This window comes from Polyodon spathula, chromosome 2 (genome assembly GCF_017654505.1).
Source record: "Polyodon spathula isolate WHYD16114869_AA chromosome 2, ASM1765450v1, whole genome shotgun sequence".
Taxonomy (NCBI): Eukaryota; Metazoa; Chordata; class Actinopteri; order Acipenseriformes; family Polyodontidae; genus Polyodon; species Polyodon spathula.
The window spans coordinates 31,161,472-31,180,305 of NC_054535.1; the positions used below are offsets into that span (position 1 = coordinate 31,161,472).

General features: G+C 35.8%; 1 protein-coding gene across 1 annotated transcript in view; it reads left to right on the forward strand.

The window, feature by feature from the left end:
• Positions 1 to 18,834, forward strand: part of LOC121326444 (rap guanine nucleotide exchange factor 2-like) — a 139,834-nt gene that overhangs the window by 87,911 nt on the left and 33,089 nt on the right. The window contains 1 exon segment of the mRNA XM_041269712.1: positions 18,408 to 18,539. Coding sequence (XP_041125646.1) covers positions 18,408 to 18,539 — 132 coding nt within the window.

Below are 18,834 nucleotides of genomic sequence, written 5' to 3' on the forward strand. Positions count from 1 at the left end.
TTCAAGCTGCATGTAAAATGGACGATTTTGTTTTCCTTTGTGAATAATTGAAAGGGATGAAGGGGAGAGGTGTAATTTTATTATAAAACACTTAATGTCAGTCCTTTCACACATCAACTGCCACTGAGAAAAATAGACTGTATACTAACCTTTGACTCAGACCTTTCTGTAGGTGATATCATGCTAAGTCTACCATAAACCTCACTCCATCAACCTCTATAACCCTTGATAATTGATTCTCTGTGTTTATATGATACATCATATTATGCTGACTTCATTGTAGGGGTGATGTCATATTAGTGTATTATGATCCAGGAGCAAAGCTGTAGATTCTGTAGACTACCCATGGACAAATCAGACAATCTGATGTGATATCTAAATTGATTATGATACATGTGAGTTGTATAGACTCAAGTAACATAGATTAAAGCCAATTAATCCTAAGTATTATTCACATGGACAGAAGTCTTAATCCTTAAAATCATGGCTAACACTTGAATCTTAATGGTCCTATTTATTTATTTATCTATTTATCACTGCACTACAAATTAAATAAATAAACAGAGGCTGCATTGTCCAGCGTTTAAAGAAACAGGCTTGTAACCAGGAGGTACCTGCTTCAAATCCCAGCTCAGCCACTGACTTATTGTGTGACCCCAAGCAACTCACTTAACATCCTTGTGCTCTGTCTTTCAGGTGAGACGTTCTTATAAGTGACTGCAGCTGATGCATAGTTCACACACCCTAGTCTCATATCTTGTACGGTGCTTTGTAATGGTGGTCCACTATGAAAGGTGCTATATAAAAATAAAACATTATTAAAAATAAAAAAGATTTATTTATTTATTTTAATGTCATGTGTACCAGAGAATCCACCCACATCTCACCCTTGTGAGCATGCATCTAAACACAAGAGTGCTGGCCCTGCTCCTCTCGCTTTAAGTATTGTTTAAATTGAAGTGTTGAGTTAAAACACAAAAAAGTTTGCTCAAGCACTGCACTATAAATGATATACCTATAAACCCTCCCCAAACGATGCAAGCGGGCAGTTGTTACTTCATCAAACTCTCCCATCTTTGTCACATTTTTACGAGAGAGAGAGAGAGAGAGAGAGAGAGAGAGAGAATCGGCATGCAATTGCATCATTGGCACTGTGCTGTGCCAATGCAGGTTAGGAGTTCGATTAGCTGGAACCTGTCTGCTCCAAGAAGCAGCAATGGTGTGTTTATCTTGAGGGGACTGCAGTCAGCTGTGTGAAAATATTTTCCTGTCTACTGTATGTGTGCGTGTGTTTTTTTTTTTTTTTTTTTTTTTTCCCCTCTGCTTTTGAAAAGGAAGCTTTCTCTCTCGTCGCCGAGGAATGGCTTTCCTTGTCCGTTGCTATGCCAACTGCCTGCAGCCGTGGTCCTCCTCTAAAGTAAGCTTGACAATGAAATTACTTTCACAGGGTTTGTCGAGACTAGTTAATTTATTTTCCTCTCAGTTTATTACCCCGTTTAGTGGCACGTCTACAGCTATATGTAATCACCCTTAAAACTGTGCCATGCTTGATGAGGGAGTGAGTGGAAAAGAATTGTTAAATGCAGTGTCAGTTGGATTAATTGTGGAAACTTGGTGCGCTGAGCAGGAGCCAGCGGTGACCATTTCACTCAGCATCATTGCAATCTGGGAGGAGGTCCCTATTCAAGGGCTCTGCCCTGATTTTTTTTTTTTTTTTTTTTTTTTTGGTGGTTGTAAGTGAAACGGGAGTGTTAACAATGCCTGGCTGAAGGCTGGAGGCTGGTCCCTACCCAGACACTAATCTAATACTGCATAAAGCCTTTTGAGGAAGCTTGTGTGTGTGTGTGTGTGCAGTCAGCCATTTTAGCCTTTTTAATTTATTTTTAAATCGCCATCATCACATCTAGTGCATTTTTGGTTGTCTTAAATTTTAAAGGAATTGGCGCATTTATACGGTTTGATGTTTTTATGCTGTCTTTTTGGAAAACATGGAGGCAGTCAGTGCTTGCTGGATGAGAATTCTGCTCTGCTTGTGCACGACATTTGAGACTGACTGGTGACACTGCAGGCTGCAGCTTTTTTTTCATGCAGTAGCGGTTGACTTTAGCCAGTCGTGAGGAAAAACCTAACCAGGATGTTAAAATTCAGTCCAGCATACATTTTTTAATTATGAAACCATTAGCAGTCACAGCCAACCATGGAGTAAGGGGCCAGCAAGAGAAAAATCTTGTAAGTATTGAAAATCTGTTTATTTATGAGCCATTACTATAATGAGGTGTTGTAAAGCACCCTAGACTGGTTTTGAAATTGATTTATTTGCTCTGATGCATAGATTAATTCATGATGGCTGATCAAGAGGCAGGAGTGTCAGCCTATGTCATTTTGAGATGATTTATTATGGCTACAGTGATTTGAGTTGTAAACAAGGAAGTGAATGTACTTGCATGTAATTTTACTTAAGTGTGGTTTATTTTATTGCTTTGTAAACAGTAGTGGAGACCTGGGGTTGTGTCTGCTTGTGTTTGAATGTGTTCTATTGTAGTTTTTTTTTATAAAACGATGTTTGAGAAGCCATTTGACCAAAAAACTAATTGATGGATCATGATGCATACCAGAGAAATCAGAATTTTCATTTGAATATCATCTGCATCTGTCAGGAGTGGACATGTTCTATGTATTAATCACAATTACTTTCAGTGATGATAAAATTGTTATCCTTGTTGATTTGAAATAAAGATGTGATTAGGTAACCAATTTATTTTATTATTATTATTATTATTATTATTATTATTATTATTATTATTATTATTATTATTATTATTATTATTTTTTTTTTATACAATTGACCTGTTTAGCGTATCCATGTGAATAAAGGCACACCTTTGTTGTATATAGGCTAATTGAACCCCTATGCCAGCTCTACACCTTTTTCACACTGTAATCCATCAGGGTGGCCTAGTGTTTGTTTTTGTAATGTGCAGTCCAGGAAAGTAGAATCATGTTCTCACCTTCAGTCATAATGTTTTCTCAGTGTTTGCAGCAAGTGAATTACAAATGTGTGTTTGTAAGTGTACATCTTTAGTTTTGCTGTAGATGTGCACGTCATATGAGAGAAATGTATTGATATTTCTTTTGTCACCCCATAATGACATTACAGTATCATATCCGCACATATACTTGGAGCAGTTAAAGAAATTAACAGCATTTCCATTACTGTTGGGCTTCAGTGTCAAGCTTAGTATCTGAGGAATCAGCTCAAGGCTGGATGGCTTGTCTTCAGAAGATTAATGCTTTCAGGACTCACCGTGAACTTGGTTTTGCTGTTTACCATCTTATTATGATATTAAGATATGATATTCTGATATGCAGAATTGTTAAAATTCGATTTAGACTTCAGTGTTCACATACATTCCCTGTTTGAATGCCTGTCATTTGAATCCCTGTTCCAAGAGGTACTGTGGTACATTGAATAAAGATGGCTTAGTTTTGGTTTCACAGATTGATCTTTTGTAGTGTCTGTTTGTGCTTGTGAAATGTTTTCTTCTGAATAGAGGCCAATAGGTAATGTATATTAGTAATACAATGCATTACATTTAGTACTGAAGTAAACCATTTGTAAACAGAATATAACTGTCAGATATTTAAAAGTGGTGTGCTGTCAAGCTTCTGTGTGGATGAAAGCTGGTACCACTAATGATGTTACTACAATAACTTTCCAAAAAAAAAAAACGGAAACTGGTTGAAATTTAGATGGTCCAGAACCTTACTTAGAAGCGGTTCGATCACGGTTTCTTAGCTAGTCAAGTTTACAGTAAATAGATTATACTTTAATGCTGCATATAAAACTAAATATAAATTGAATAAAATGCCAATGTAAAATTGAAATACCATACAGTGCTACATCTTGTGTATTAACTGCTTTTAGATTACTAACAGTAAAATGTGTAAGTAGGAGAGCTCGGCTTTTGAAATATATATATATATAATATATATATATATATATATATATACTATATATATATATATATATATAATATATATATATATATATATAATTTTAAAAACGAAATTTTAAAATATATAATTTAAATTACTGCACCTGCAACTGAAATTTGAAGACATTTTACATTCATAGTCAGGGGTCAGGAGCTGCAGCATAGAATTACTCAGTGACAATCTGTCTAAATCTTCTGTGCATCTTTTGTGTGCTAGGCAGTGTGTTTCTAGAGAATAGAGTTGCATTTATAAGATTCAACAGACCCCCTCCAGGAAATCTAATAAGCTTTCCAACCCATGGTTCCCCTGACCTTGTTAATGTAATAGAAGATGAACCCAATCTGTTGTCTTGTATCCTGTCATAAATATGCCATTGCAGTGATGTCATGCTTTCTGAGATGAAAGGGCCATGCAGTATCCATTTGATCCATATAGCCTACAATTATATTAAAACAATTATTATAGCTTTAGGAAATGATTGCCATTTAAAAAAAAAAAAAAAAAAAAAAAAAAAAAAAAAAACAGAAATTGAAACTTTACTTTCTAGTTTGTTTTAAATGACAATAATAAATTCCTTGTTACATACAGATGATAAAAAAATAATCTTAATAATATTAGCGGTGCACCGATAAAGATTGTCTTGGTCGATATCGATAGCCGATGGTTATCTACCCATATCAGCAGTAATAGTAGATAGTGCAGGTAAGCTATTGTAAACTACTAGAACAAGACATAGGGCCTACATTCAAGCTGTTTTGTAATTATAAATGTTAAATGAACAGATATCATTTACTTGCTGTATTTGACAGAAATGAACAGGTATTGTTTACTTGTTGCATTTAATTAAGAAAATGAATACAAATAATAACATAGTATTATATTGTATTTTTGATAGGAATTTACACGTTTGTTTTACAGTGTTGTCACACAAAAATAAAATAAACCTATTCATCACTTGGATTGTGCGAGAATCCACGCGTGGCTTGTAATTCTGCTCTGTTGGTATTACATTATTTGATTAAATGATCTTTTTTAAAATATTTGACTTCCTACAATTCAATGTAATTTTTGTTTATTTGTATGTAAGGTTGTTGATAAACATTTGTACTTTAGGTAAGACTTAATTGTTTGGAGGCGAAATGTGTCCTTTTTACTCCTGATACAGTTCTACACAAGAATTCTAACCTCTGAAATGCTTTTATGCCTTTTTAACACATGGGTAATATTAGTTATTTGTTTATTTTTGGGTGAAAAAAATTTAGTGCTGTCTGTGAAAAGATTTAACAGCTTTACGATAAATACGGTTTATTTTGTTTTTATTGAAAAGATGGATTCCAACAAACATTCCTTGCTAGTGGTATTCTTCTGTAAGTGATTGATGGCTGCTGTAAATAGAAGTGAAAAGATGAGTCTCAGTATGTATAGCATTTATTAAAGATCTAGATATAAAACCAGTAAGAAGGTGGGGGGGTGGTGGTACAGAATTGGAACTGATCTTTTGGCATCAGCTGCTGTATGAACACCATCTTTATTGTTTAAAAGGCTTTTCAGAATATAACAGTCGGTGTAAAGATTAAAAATGTGCCTTACTTTTCATTGCACACAATTCCTAATGGATGCGTCTACAAAAAATTAGATCTTGTATACATATCTGATAAATATTCAAGAGGATTATACTACAGTTTTTTTTAATTTTTTTTTTTAAGTTTTCTTATAGGAAGTTAAGTGGTCAAAACTTAGCTTTTTTTTTTTTTTTTTTTTTTTAAAGTATAGTTTTCTAGATTCACAACCAGCATTTTGTAACCTTATTATTCACAGGAATATGTTTTATGTTTTATTTTAATTTTTTTAAAGATATTGTTTTTCTTTGCTTGTTAACTCCCATGCACAAAGTTTGTCATTTTGTACTGTAAAAGGTCACCACTTTTTAATAGCTTCACCTAGAACCATCTCCAAATTAATTTGAAGCAGTGTTTTTGAAATGGCAATATGATTCAACCACTCCATCTAGATAATGGCATTCATGACGTGGGTTATCAGTTTTTATTATTAATGGGCACATGGACATTCTTCTGTTATTACAAATAATTTCAAAATATCATGGCCTTGACATTTTAATTCAATTAAGTATCTTCACATTTGGTTTGACATAACATAAAGCACAACGCATGAAGCTTTCACATAAATAAAGGTGCCATTGTACATCATTTTGCTTAAGTTGGGGTAGGTGCAGGCCTTTTATCTTGGTGCATTGTTGTTGGATGACTGTAATTTGTTGTAATGTGCTTAAAACCTCTCCTGTGTGTTAAGCCAAGCAGCATTCATAACTTAAATGATAATCATTTTAGTTGCTGCCAGAAATTAGTTCTAAGAAAAAATCGAGAGATAGAACTACCTGGGAGCATAGTAGAACGTTTACAGTATTGAATCCTGAACATAGCCTAAAAAAAAACAAAAAACAATAATTTTAACTTTTATGAATATTTACTTTTTGTTTTGCCTCTTTACCTATAACCACTGCCAGTATTGTCAGGTCTAGGGGTCAGATCGATATACAGACGAACCCCGACTTACGTTGCTTTGATTTACGATGCACGGCACTTAAGACTGTCTTGCATTATTACCTTGCTTCGACTTTATGACATCGATACTGCATTTATGACACGGCGAGACCTGAGCCATGTGTCATGTGTGCATGCTCAGTGTCTGAACTGCAGTACCTGTCGTGGTCGCCCTGACTTAGTCTTTTTTTATGCATGTAACTGTTTTTTTTTTTGTTTGTTTTAAATTTATTAGCCCTTAACAATGACTGTTAAGAGCAATGAACTCAAAACGAAACCTAAGCTGTGAACTTTGTCACACGATGAGGGGCTTAAATTTAGGTGATGGTATTTCCTGCTAGGAGTACCGCATACACACACTGAATACGTCATTGGAAAGCCCAGTCTATACTTTTTAACAAGTCTGAGTAATATGCACATAATCACCGGGCTGAGTGTAAAGATTTAAATAAATATTTGCATGAGTACGATATAACAGGCCATTTTTGTAAAACTGTATTATCTGGCCAAAGAGTCAGGAACGTAACCCCAATTTATACATTATACGTAATTTATAAAATGTGCTTCGACTTACAACGCGACTTTCAGAAACCAATTGTGTCGTAAGTGCGAGGACTGCCTGTACAGTAGATCCATTAGTTATTTATACGGTAGGTCCATTATTAGTTTATTGTCTTATGTGTTGACCGCTGGATCAGTTAACACTTCCCAGTTAAGGGGCAGAGTGACAGGGTCAGCAGCAAGGTTCAAAACAAACTAGCTTCTCAAACCAGCCTCTAATTACTTTAGGTCTTTATGCCTTCAGTTGAATGCATGACCTAAAAATGTGTGATGTATGATAGAAAACTAATCTTTGCTCAGTTTTAGGTTTTAAGATGTACTTCACACTTAGACATTTTTGCTGTTGAAAAAAACTAGATTGTTAAATGTTGGAATGAGAGCTATGCACTTTCAGACCTACTGTAAAGCCGTGAAAGTGAATGCATGTAATTGCAACCAATTTTAATAGCAGCTTTTGCCTTGATTTTCAAATGCTGTAGCACAGTATTAGGATTACAACTAGATAGATAGATATATAAATAGATATATAGATAGTTGTAGTTAAAAGTTTATATACTCCAATGGAAGTTGTATAATTTATAGAAATATTGAAAACAAATAATTCTAGGGAAAATCTTTTGTATATTTGCTTTTGTGGATGAGGAAAAAGTTACAAGAAATAGATGTCTTCAGTTATTTATTTCAGCAGTTTTTTTGCAAAACTCCGGAAATGCTAATTCAAAAGCATACCCTGACAAGTAAAATTAAATTAATAGCTAGCTGATGAGCTTTCGGCATGATTCTTTAGTGATCTTTCTTCAATGCAAAATAGTTCCAGCAATCAAATTCCGAGGACTTCTCTTGTGCACAGCCTTCTTCAACTCATACCAAAATTTAGATTGGGACTTTGACTAGGACATTCAAGAACCTTGATTTTATTCTTCTTTAACCATTCTGAAGTAGATTTTGATGTGTACTTTGGATCGTTATCGTGTTGGAATGTCCAATTGCGCTTTTAAACCAATTTTTGTAGTGGAGGGTTTCAGGTGATTGGCGAATATCTTTTGGTATGCTATGGCATCCGTGTTACCATGTATTGGAACTAATTTCCTGTGCCATTAGAGGAAAGCAGCCCCATAGAAGGTATATTACCACTTCCATACTTGACAGTAGGTGTGGTGTTTTTTGTACGCCTCACCAGACTCTCCAAACGTAACGACTATCGGTGTGAACAAATAGTTCTTTTTTAAAATTGATTTGTTTATTTTCCTTCCAAGCAGCCTCACCAGACTCTCCAAACGTAATGACTATCGGTGTGAACAAATAGTTCTTTTTTTTTAAATGTATTTATTTATTTGTTTATTTTCCTTCCAAGCAGCCACAAAACTTTTGACATTTTCCTTGCCCTGCGACCATTGAGACCTTCATCATGCGATATTCAATCTCTGGTTGAAATGGAAACCCCAGTCCCACTTGCAGTCAATTCACTTTGAATATCTTTGGCAGTCAATCTCAGATTGTTATTAACCTTCCTCGCAATTCTTCTACTTGTTCTCGGTGAAAGAACCTTCTTCCAGACTGAGGGAGCGTTGCGACAGTACCATGAGTCTTGTACTTCTTGATAATAGAAATAGTAGTTGAAATTGGGATACTCGAATACTTGGAAATCTTCTTGTATCCAGCTTTATGACAATAAATACTTTTCTGCCTAAAGTCTGCAGATAGCTCTTTACTTTTTCCAATATTGACTTATTGGTGGCAACAATCATCCTATGCCTAACCCTTTTCTAGTCTGTAAGAACTTTCACCTACATCCAGCATTTTCTAGAGTTTTCTGGAGTTATGTTCTGCATTATCATATTGAAATGTCTAGCACCTTGTAGACAATACTGTCATAGCACCAAAGGGTATGAATACTTTTGAATTCGCATTTTTGGAGTGTTGCAAAACAATTGCTTAAATAAATAATTCTAGACATCTTTTTCTTGTAAGGTTTTTTTTTTCCTCATCCACAAAAGCAAAACTTTTGCTACAATAGGTTTTTACTAAAATTATTTGTTTTTGAGAAATTGGGGAATGACTACAAGTGTGTGTGTGTGTGTGTGTGTGTATATATATATATATATATATATATATATATATATATATATATATATATATATATATACATATACATACATACATACATACATACATACATACAGCTCTGGAAGAAATTAAGAGACCACTGCAAAATTATCAGTTTCTCTGGTTTTACTATTTATAGGTATGTGTTTGGGTAAAATGAACATTTTTGTTTTATTCTATAAACTACTGACAACATTTCTCCCAAATTCCAAATAAAAATATTGTCATTTAGAGCATTTATTTGCAGAAAATGACAACTGGTCAAAATAACAAAAAAGATGCAGTGTTGTCAGACCTCGAATAATGCAAAGAAAATAAGTTCATATTCATTTTTAAACAACACAATACTAATGTTTTAACTTAGGAAGAGTTCAGAAATCAATATTTGGTGGAATAACCCTGATTTTCAATCACAGCTTTCATGCTTCTTGGCATGCTCTCCACCAGTCTTTCACATTGATGTTGGGTGACTTTATGCCACTCCTGGTGCAAAAATTCAAGCAGCTCGGCTTTGTTTGATGGCTTGTGACCATCCATCTTCCTCTTGATCATACTCCAGAGGTTTTCAATGGGGTTCAGGTCTGGAGATTGGGCTGGCCATGACAGGGTCTTGATCTGGTGGTCCTCCATCCACACCTTGATTGACTTGGCTGTGTGGCATGGAGCATTGTCCTGCTGGAAAAACCAATCCTCAGAGTTGGGGAACATTGTCAGAGCAGAAGGAAGCAATTTTTCTTCCAGGACAGCCTTGTACTTGGCTTGATTCATGCCAAAGCTGCCTGATTCCAGCCTTGCTGAAGCACCCCCAGATCATCACCGATCCTCCACCACATTTCACAGTGGGTGCGAGACACTGTGGCTTGTAGGCCTCTCCAGGTCTCTGTCTAACCATTAGACAACCAGGTGTTGGGCAAAGCTGAAAATTGGACTCATCTGGGGGTGCTTCAGCAAGGCTGGAATCGGGCAGATTTGTCTTTGTGAAGGACGCATGAATCAAGCCAAGTACAAGGTTGTCCTGGAAGAAAACTTATTTCCTTCTGCACTGACAATGTTCCCCAACTCTGAAAGCTGTGCTTGAAAATCAGGGTTATTCCACCAAATATTGATTTCTGAACTCTTCCTAAGTTAAAACATTAGTATTGTGTTGTTTAAAAATGAATATGAACTTATTTTCTTTGCATTATTCGAGGTCTGACAACACTGCATCTTTTTTGTTATTTTGACCAGTTGTCATTTTCTGCAAATAAATGCTCTAAATGACAATATTTTTATTTGGAATTTGGGAGAAATGTTGTCAGTAGTTTATAGAATAAAACAAAAATGTTCATTTTACCTATAAATAGTAAAACCAGAGAAACTGATAATTTTGCAGTGGTCTCTTAATTTTTTCCAGAGCTGTATGTGTGTGTGTGTGTGTATATATATATATATATATATATATATATATATATATATATATATATATATATATATATATATATATATACATACATACATACACAGTGCCAATAGAAAGTGTACACCCCCTTGAACTTTTTTCACATTTTGTTGTGCCAGTGCCTCAGAGTTTCATGCATTTAAGTGAGGATTTTTTTTTTTCCCACTTATCTACACACCATACTCCATGCTGGGGAGAGTGAAAACTGAAAGATCATCATTGGATAAGTCTCCACCCCCCTGAGTTAATACTTGGTGGAAGCACATTTGGCAGCAATTACACCTGTGAGTCTCTACCAACTTTCCACACCCAGATTTGACAGTATTTGACCATTCTTCTTTACACAACTGTTCAAGCTCTGTCAAGTTCAAGTCATGCCACAGATTTTTGATTGGATTTAGGTCGGGGCTCTGACTGGGCCAATCAAGGACATTTACCTTTTTGTTCCTTAGCCACTCTAGCGTAGCTTTGACTGTGTGTTCTGGGTCATTGTCATGCTGAAAGGTTAACTTCTGCCCCAGTTTCAGCTTTCTTGCAGAGGACAGCAGGTTTTCCTCAAGAACTTCTCTGTACTTTGCTCCATTCATTTTCCCTTCTATCCTGACCAGTGCCCCAGTCCCTGCCAATGAGAAACATTCCCATAACATGATGCTGCCACCACCATGCTTCAATGGTAGGGATGGTGTTCGTTGGGTTTGCGCCAAATCATAACGCTTTGCATTTAGGCGAAAAAGTTTCATTTTACTTTCATCGGACCGCAAAACTTTTTGCCACATGGCTACAGAATCTCCTGAGTGTTTTTTTCCATACTTCAAACAGGATTCAAGGTGGGTTTTCTTGCCTAATTGCTTCCTTCTTGCAACCCTACCATACAGGCCAGATTTGTGGAGTGCTTGGGATATTGTTGTAACATGTACACTTTGTCCAGTCTTGGCCATAAAAACCTGTAGCTCTTGCAGAGTTGCCATTGTGACGGCCTGATCTAGGCAGAGTCTTGGAGCCATCCACCTTCCACTTCTTAATATTCGTCTTGACTGTGCTCCAAGGGATATTCAAGGCCTTTTGATTATTTTATTTTTTTTATACCCATCCCCCGATCTGTGCCTTTCAACAACTTTGTCCCGGAGTTCTTCTGAAAGCGCCTTGGTGCTCATGGTTGAGTCTTTGCTTTGAAATCACTACCCAGCAGAGGGAACCTACAGGAACTGCTGAATTTATCCTGAAATCATGTGAGTCACTACAATTTAACACAGGTGGAGGCCAGTTAACTGGGTTTGTGTGTGTGTGTGTGTGTGTGTGTGTGTGTGTGTGTGTGTGTGTGTGTACATACATACATATACAGTAGTCGCCGCATATAGGAACACCTCCTAAGAGAACACTTTGCCAAAGGGAACACTCTTGTGGTGAAACTGATTTTTCCCATTGTAAATGCTCCTGCTAAAGGAACAGGAACTTAGCTTAAAAGAACCCCTTCTTGGCACCGATAGCGATTCGTTCACAATAGATACAGTACTACTGTTTTGTAACCTGATATCATCTGATAACTTTCAATCAAATTCAAATGGTTTATTCAGTCTTTTCAAAACTGACTTGTTGCAAATGTGTCTTGTGGCACACTGATTGGTTTATTAAATTTTTCATGACTGCCATCTTATCATTAACACGTTTTGTATTCTGATTTCCACGAGTGCACCTCATCGCTACACATCGTTTTACAAAATAACCGTTATTTACCCGCATAAATAGCAAGTATCACACAGACCACTGATTGAGTCAGAATCCCTTGTGAAACTTTCTATTATATATATATATATATATATATATATATATATATATATATATATATATATATATATATATATATATATATATATTTTACATACACACACACACACACACACACACACACACACACACACACACACAAACACACACATATATAGATAAATAAAATCAGGTTAATACATCTGCTGTTTAAATCCTATTAAAACTACACCCATGTAAAGCATTTGTATTGGTGAAACTGCCATGTTAATCTAAGCGATTTATTCTTAATGTAGTACGCTCATTCTACCCAGGGTATTTTGATAGCCTATGAGAAGTGTAATTTTGTGTGGTTACTGAACTGCTTGGTAGTGAGATGCGGTACATTAACATAAAAGAACCATCTGTGAAGTCTATTGTGATGTAGGGTGCAGTGGGACAGGATTTACATTTCCACCACCTTTACTGATTTCCTTGTCACCTTTAATTTGGTCAAGAATCATTTTTGAATGTAACACTGCTCAAGTGTTTGTGCTTTCATTGTACTGAAACATATACATTTGCATTGTGCTAATTTTAACTGACAGCCTTGAAATGATGAGGTACTTTGCATTATCTTTTATTTAATCAATAAAATTGGTTATTTTCCTGTCATGTCAATTGCAACCTAGTGCCATTGTAATTTAATGCAGTCTGTTTCTATATTTAACCAAATCTGTTTAATAAGTTTTTATATTTCAATCTCAAGCTCAATTCAACATGCAAACACTAATTTTAATCTCTAACACGGTATCCATCAATGTGTTATTTCTTTTTTTAGAAGTACTGTATTGCCTGCATAAAATAGGGTCCATAAAACACATATTCACACACAATCCAGACCTATAAGAACATGTTTTATATATTGCGTTCAGTGAATGTTTGTATTTATTTGAAGTGATGGGTTCAACATTTAATCCTGATGATTATTTTAAAGTGGCATTTCCAACTGCCACAGAATGAATGGAATGACTTGGTCTTTACTGTTGCAGCAAGATTTTTTCTTCCATTAGCATGGAATGCACAACTGTCTTCCAATTGTACCAAAAGAACAGTTATTAGTTATTATTCCAGAACTGTCGCATCTCACATCATCTGCTACAGTTCATTTTAGATTTTTAAATTGGCAGAGCTTTGCATTTTGAAGTGTGAGATTTAAATTACTTATAATAAAATATGCATGATAAAATCTAAATACCGAAATGTGAAAGAAGAAAATAATGAATAATTAGGCAGTAAGAGTTGTGGTTCCAGTAATTGGTGACAGTCACATTTCCCAGTTGTTTTAAAGAGGCATCAATTGGAAACTAATGCCAACTTCAATAGATTTATTAATTTATTTATTTTTATAAATGTTGCCGAAACCCCCCAATTCTATTTTAACCCTTTTGGTATTTTATTACTGGACAGTAATATACTCTGCCACAGTTCTTACTGCTGTCATCGTGTATTAAGAAGCCATTACAAATTAACTGACAGTGGATCCATTATACTACATTCTCATTACGGATGAGCTATAAAATCTGCTTTATGAATATCTTAATAGACTGTCTAGAAAGAATATTTTCCTAAGTTGGCATAACATTGCTAAATTATTACTGCATAATGGGGTGTGTATTATCTAGTAATACGACTGGATCAGCAGAAAAAGCAGAACATTACATTCTGTTGGCCAAATAAAATTTGTATACCGTAGTCTGACACCATGGATGCCAGAGATAACCTTAAAGCTAGGATTACAGAGCGTGAGATTTCTGTTTTTAGCAGATGCTAACAGAGTGTTTTACCCCTTCTTCTCTGCCACACATCCATCTATGTCTCAGGCAAACATTTGGTCCTACGCCATTTCCATTTTCTCCTTCGTTGATTGGGCTTGTGTTTTCTGCCAGCTCTGCTGCCTTGACATAGCCAATATGGCAATACTGAAACTATTCAGCTATTGGCTTTCTTCCTATTTAGTCATCTCACGAAGGCATAGTTTGGCAGAAGCCAAAAAGTGTCAGTCTTTTGGGGCATCTGCTACTTCCAAGCTTCAATGAAATGATTGGTGATATAAAGACGAAACAATGACCTTAATCTGAGATTGAGTATTTCCCAATTCTGATTTATCTTTAAATACTATTGGATTTATAGGGTTATAGTGTAATGTTGAAGTCCAGACTTGCAGGTATCTACCAATTGTTCAAGTACTGTTACGTATGCATTCTATAGAATACTCATAGAATTTCAAGTACATGTTCTCTTTACCATCAATTATTTGTTTTTTTGTTTTTTCTTTTCTTGTACCCAGTATTTTGGGTTTTCATTTTCAGATGTGATGGATGTTTCTTTTTTCTTTCTGTAAAAGATGCTTGTTTAGAGTTCAGTGTTTTCTCAGAAGACTTAGTCTGTATACATACTGTACAGTGGGATCTCAGATGGAGGCTGTTAACAAACAGCAGAGGCACAAAGTGCAAGGGAATTAACTAGGTTTCCATGAAGACCGATTGAATCATGGAACATTTATTTTTTTTGTTCAAACAAATATGACTTTTTATTTTAAATTTCCCCCCTCCTGTAGTTCTCAGTATTATATAATTTTTTATGCAGTGTCCAGACATGCACCGCAGGAAATCAAGCCAAAGCTGTCATGTAGAGAATACAGATTTGGTGTGACAGATATTAAATTGGAAGTTTTTCCTTCATTCTGTAGCTATAAAAACACTGTTTAGATTTTGTAATAAGATACAATTACCATTGATGATAGATGGCTCTTTTCAAAAGCTAAACTTAAACAAGGTACAGTGTGTGGGTGGTGAAGGGAACGGGACATGTGTTAAATACCATTAACCACCCTCCTTTTAGATAACATTTGACTTTGAGCGTTCTGCAGTACTTCATGTCATAACAGTAAATAGACGTGCAAATTACACTATATATATATATATATATATATATATATATATATATATATATATATATATATATAAACACACACACACACACACACACAGTGCCTTGCAAAAGTATTCAGACCCATGGCCAATTCTCTCATATTACTGAATTACAAATGGTACATTGAAATTTCGTTCTGTTTGATTTTTTTTTTTTTTTTTTTTAAACACACAAACTCAAAATCAGTTACTGTAAGGTGACATTGGTTTTATGTTGGGAAATATATTTAAGAAAAATAAAAAACTGAAATATCTTGCTTGCATAAGTATTCAACCCCCACACATTAATATTTGGTAGAGCCACCTTTCGCTGCAATAACAGCTTTAAGTCTTTTGGGGTAAGTATGTACCAGCTTTGCACATAGTGTCGGAGTGATTTTGGCCCATTCTTCTTGGCAGATTTGCCCCAGGTTGTTCAGGTTGGTTGGGTGATGCTTGTGGACTGCAATTTTCAAATAGTGCCACAGATTCTCAATGGGATTGAGATCAGGACTTTGACTGGGCCACTGTAGGACATTCACCTTTTTGTTCTTGAGCCACTCCAATGTTGCTTTGGCCTTGTGCTTGGGATCATTGTCCTGCTGAAAGGTGAATTTCCTCCCAAGCTTCAGTTTTTTTAGCGGACTGCAGCAGATTCTCTTGCAGTATTTTCCTGTGTTTTGCTCCATCCATTCTTCCTTCAATTGTAACAAGATGCCCAGTCCCAGCTGATGAGACGCATCCCCACAGCATGATGCTGCCACCACCATACTTCACTGTAGGGATCGTGTGTCTTGAGGCATGGGCAGTGTTAGGTTTGCGCCACACATAGCGCTTTGAGTTTTGGCCAAAAAGCTCTATCTTGGTCTCATCTGACCACAAAACCTTTTCCCACATCGCAGCTGGGTCACTCTCATGCTTTCTGGCAAACTCCAGACGCGTTTTCAGATGGTACTTTTTGAGTAACGGCTTCTTTTTTGCCACCCTCCCATACAGGCCAGTGTTATGCAGAGCTCTTGATATGGTTGACTGGTGCACCATTACTCCACTCCCAGCCACTGAACTCTGTATCTCCTTCAAAGTGATCGTTGGCCTCTCTGTGGCTTCTCTCACAAGTCTCCTTGTTTGAGCGCTGAGTTTTGAGGGACGGCCTTTTCTTGGCAGTGCCTGGGTGGTGTGATGCAGCTTCCACTTCCTGATTATTGATCCAACTGTGCTCACTGGGATATCCAAACACTTGGATATTATTTTGTACCCTTTCCCTAATCTCTGCATCTGTATTACTTTATCTCTGACTTCTGTAGAATGCTCTTTGGTCTTCATTTTCCTTCAGATTCACAGCCTTACCAATGATCCTTCAACAGTGGGGTTTTTATGCAGAAAATGTGACAGCAACTTTAATGGTTCACAGGTGGAGGCCAGTGGTAAGGTAATTGTGTCTTCGTTAGGGCAATTTCTTTCATCTGTGCAAACTGGGAGCTTCCACAGCACAGGGGTTGAATACTTATGCAAGCAAGATATTTCAGTTTTTCAGTTTTTTATTTTTCTTAAAAATATATATGTATAACTCAATTGAACCTCACTTAAGTAATAAAGAGTAAACTAGGTACCATCCTCAAAGTCTACCTTTATATGTCTAGGTCTTGCATGCAGACTTTTTTTGCAGTTCTGTAATATTCCCCAAAAGCATAAAGATTCTGGCAACATTAATACATGTAGTGCAATTTTGAATCAGTTATCTCAGATTCTTCATAGCACTGGCAGGATTCCATTGCTGAGAATTTGGATTGCTCTCCATTTCCATACTCTAATCCTCTGATGTACTGTACTGTATGCTACTGCTGTCCCCCAGGACTATGAGGAACATATTACAGAATGCTACCTTTTATCACAAGCCCCTTCAGAACTTGCAGAATGTCTCTTTTGGGGCTTTACAAACAACACTGTATATTTTAATGAAGTATTAACGATGCAGGGAAGCTGATCCCAACCGATGCCTTATTTGGCTTGCTGTTGGAAAAGGCTGCACTTGCAGCACATTCTTGCCCTTTATCCCTGTCTGCAGTTTTCTGGGCTTTGTGTTGTGTGGCTGCCTGCCAAATTTAAAGCAGGTGGAGGCATTGGAACGTGTCTGTATGCAGGCTGAGGTTTCATTACTATGAAAGTGTTTAGGTTTTTTATTGGGTTACACTAAAATGCCTGTACAATGATTCACAGTAGTGAAGAAAACTTATTTTTGTAACCACACTATCAGTATAGCCTGTATCATTTCTAGATACACCTTTAGAATTAAAACTAGTAATTACCAGTTAACTCGTGGCATAGTAAGTAACAATATAGTAGAACATTTTCTTTATTTTATATGTAAGTGTACATTCATTGTCATTTTTACAAACATACTAAAAGAAACAAATGTTTATTATCCAATTCAGATATTTAAAATATTTTACTGTAATTGTAGTGATATTACTGTTAATGTAATATAGCTTATTTAAAATTGTATGCAGTAATGAGGAATTCAAGTCTTAACAATTTGAACAGCCAGTTAGATTTCTAATGGCAAATGCTGATGTAGAAGGTATTGGTTTTAGCTAACTTATCCGTCCTCTTTTTAAATATACTGATGTTTCCTGTATGGTGGGGTTTTACTAATTGTCTACAGCATTCTAATGCATATTGCAAAAAAAAAAAAAAAAAAAAAAAAGAAAATAGCACACTTATGCTTTGCTATTCTAATTCTATAAGAAAATCAAATATGCAAATTATGCCTTGCTCGGTTTCATTTTGACCTCTATTTAAAACTGCTGTCATTTTGTGCATTTCCTCTATTTGTCTACCCTCTGTTTGGAACAAAATCAGGATCAATGTTATAGAAAACAAATTGAACTCCGTTCTGACTTTAGTACAGTATATGTGTTTTGTGTAGACATGCTATTGTTCGCGGTTTATAAATAAATAGTGTATGTTGAGTTTGTAATGCTCTTTTGGGCGATTCTTATTAACATTTTTTTTTTTTTTTTTTCTGTGCAGCTCCCTGCAGATTTCACCAAGCTCCACATCACTGACAGCCTCCATCCGCAGGTGATGCACGTGTCCTCCAGTCATTCAGGATGTAGCATTACAAGCGACTCTGGGAGTAGCAGTCTATCCGATATTTACCAGGTAAACCAGGCTTTCTTTTGAACTTCGGTACAATATGTAATGGCTCTAGGTGTGAGCTGATTTTGCTTTTTAGCAATGTTTTTTTTCTTTTAAACTATAGTAAGAACTGAAAAAGAAATACCATTAACTGGATGAATAATGTGTTGAAAACCCCAGTGTTTCAAATGTTATGTGGTATAAACTAGGGCTGCTTGAAGGGTATGTTTTGACCTTCGAGGGTTCGGAAGAAGACACTGCATAGCAAAAGGACACTCAGTGCTGTAAATGTCCATTATATTCTTTGAGCGCTGGATGT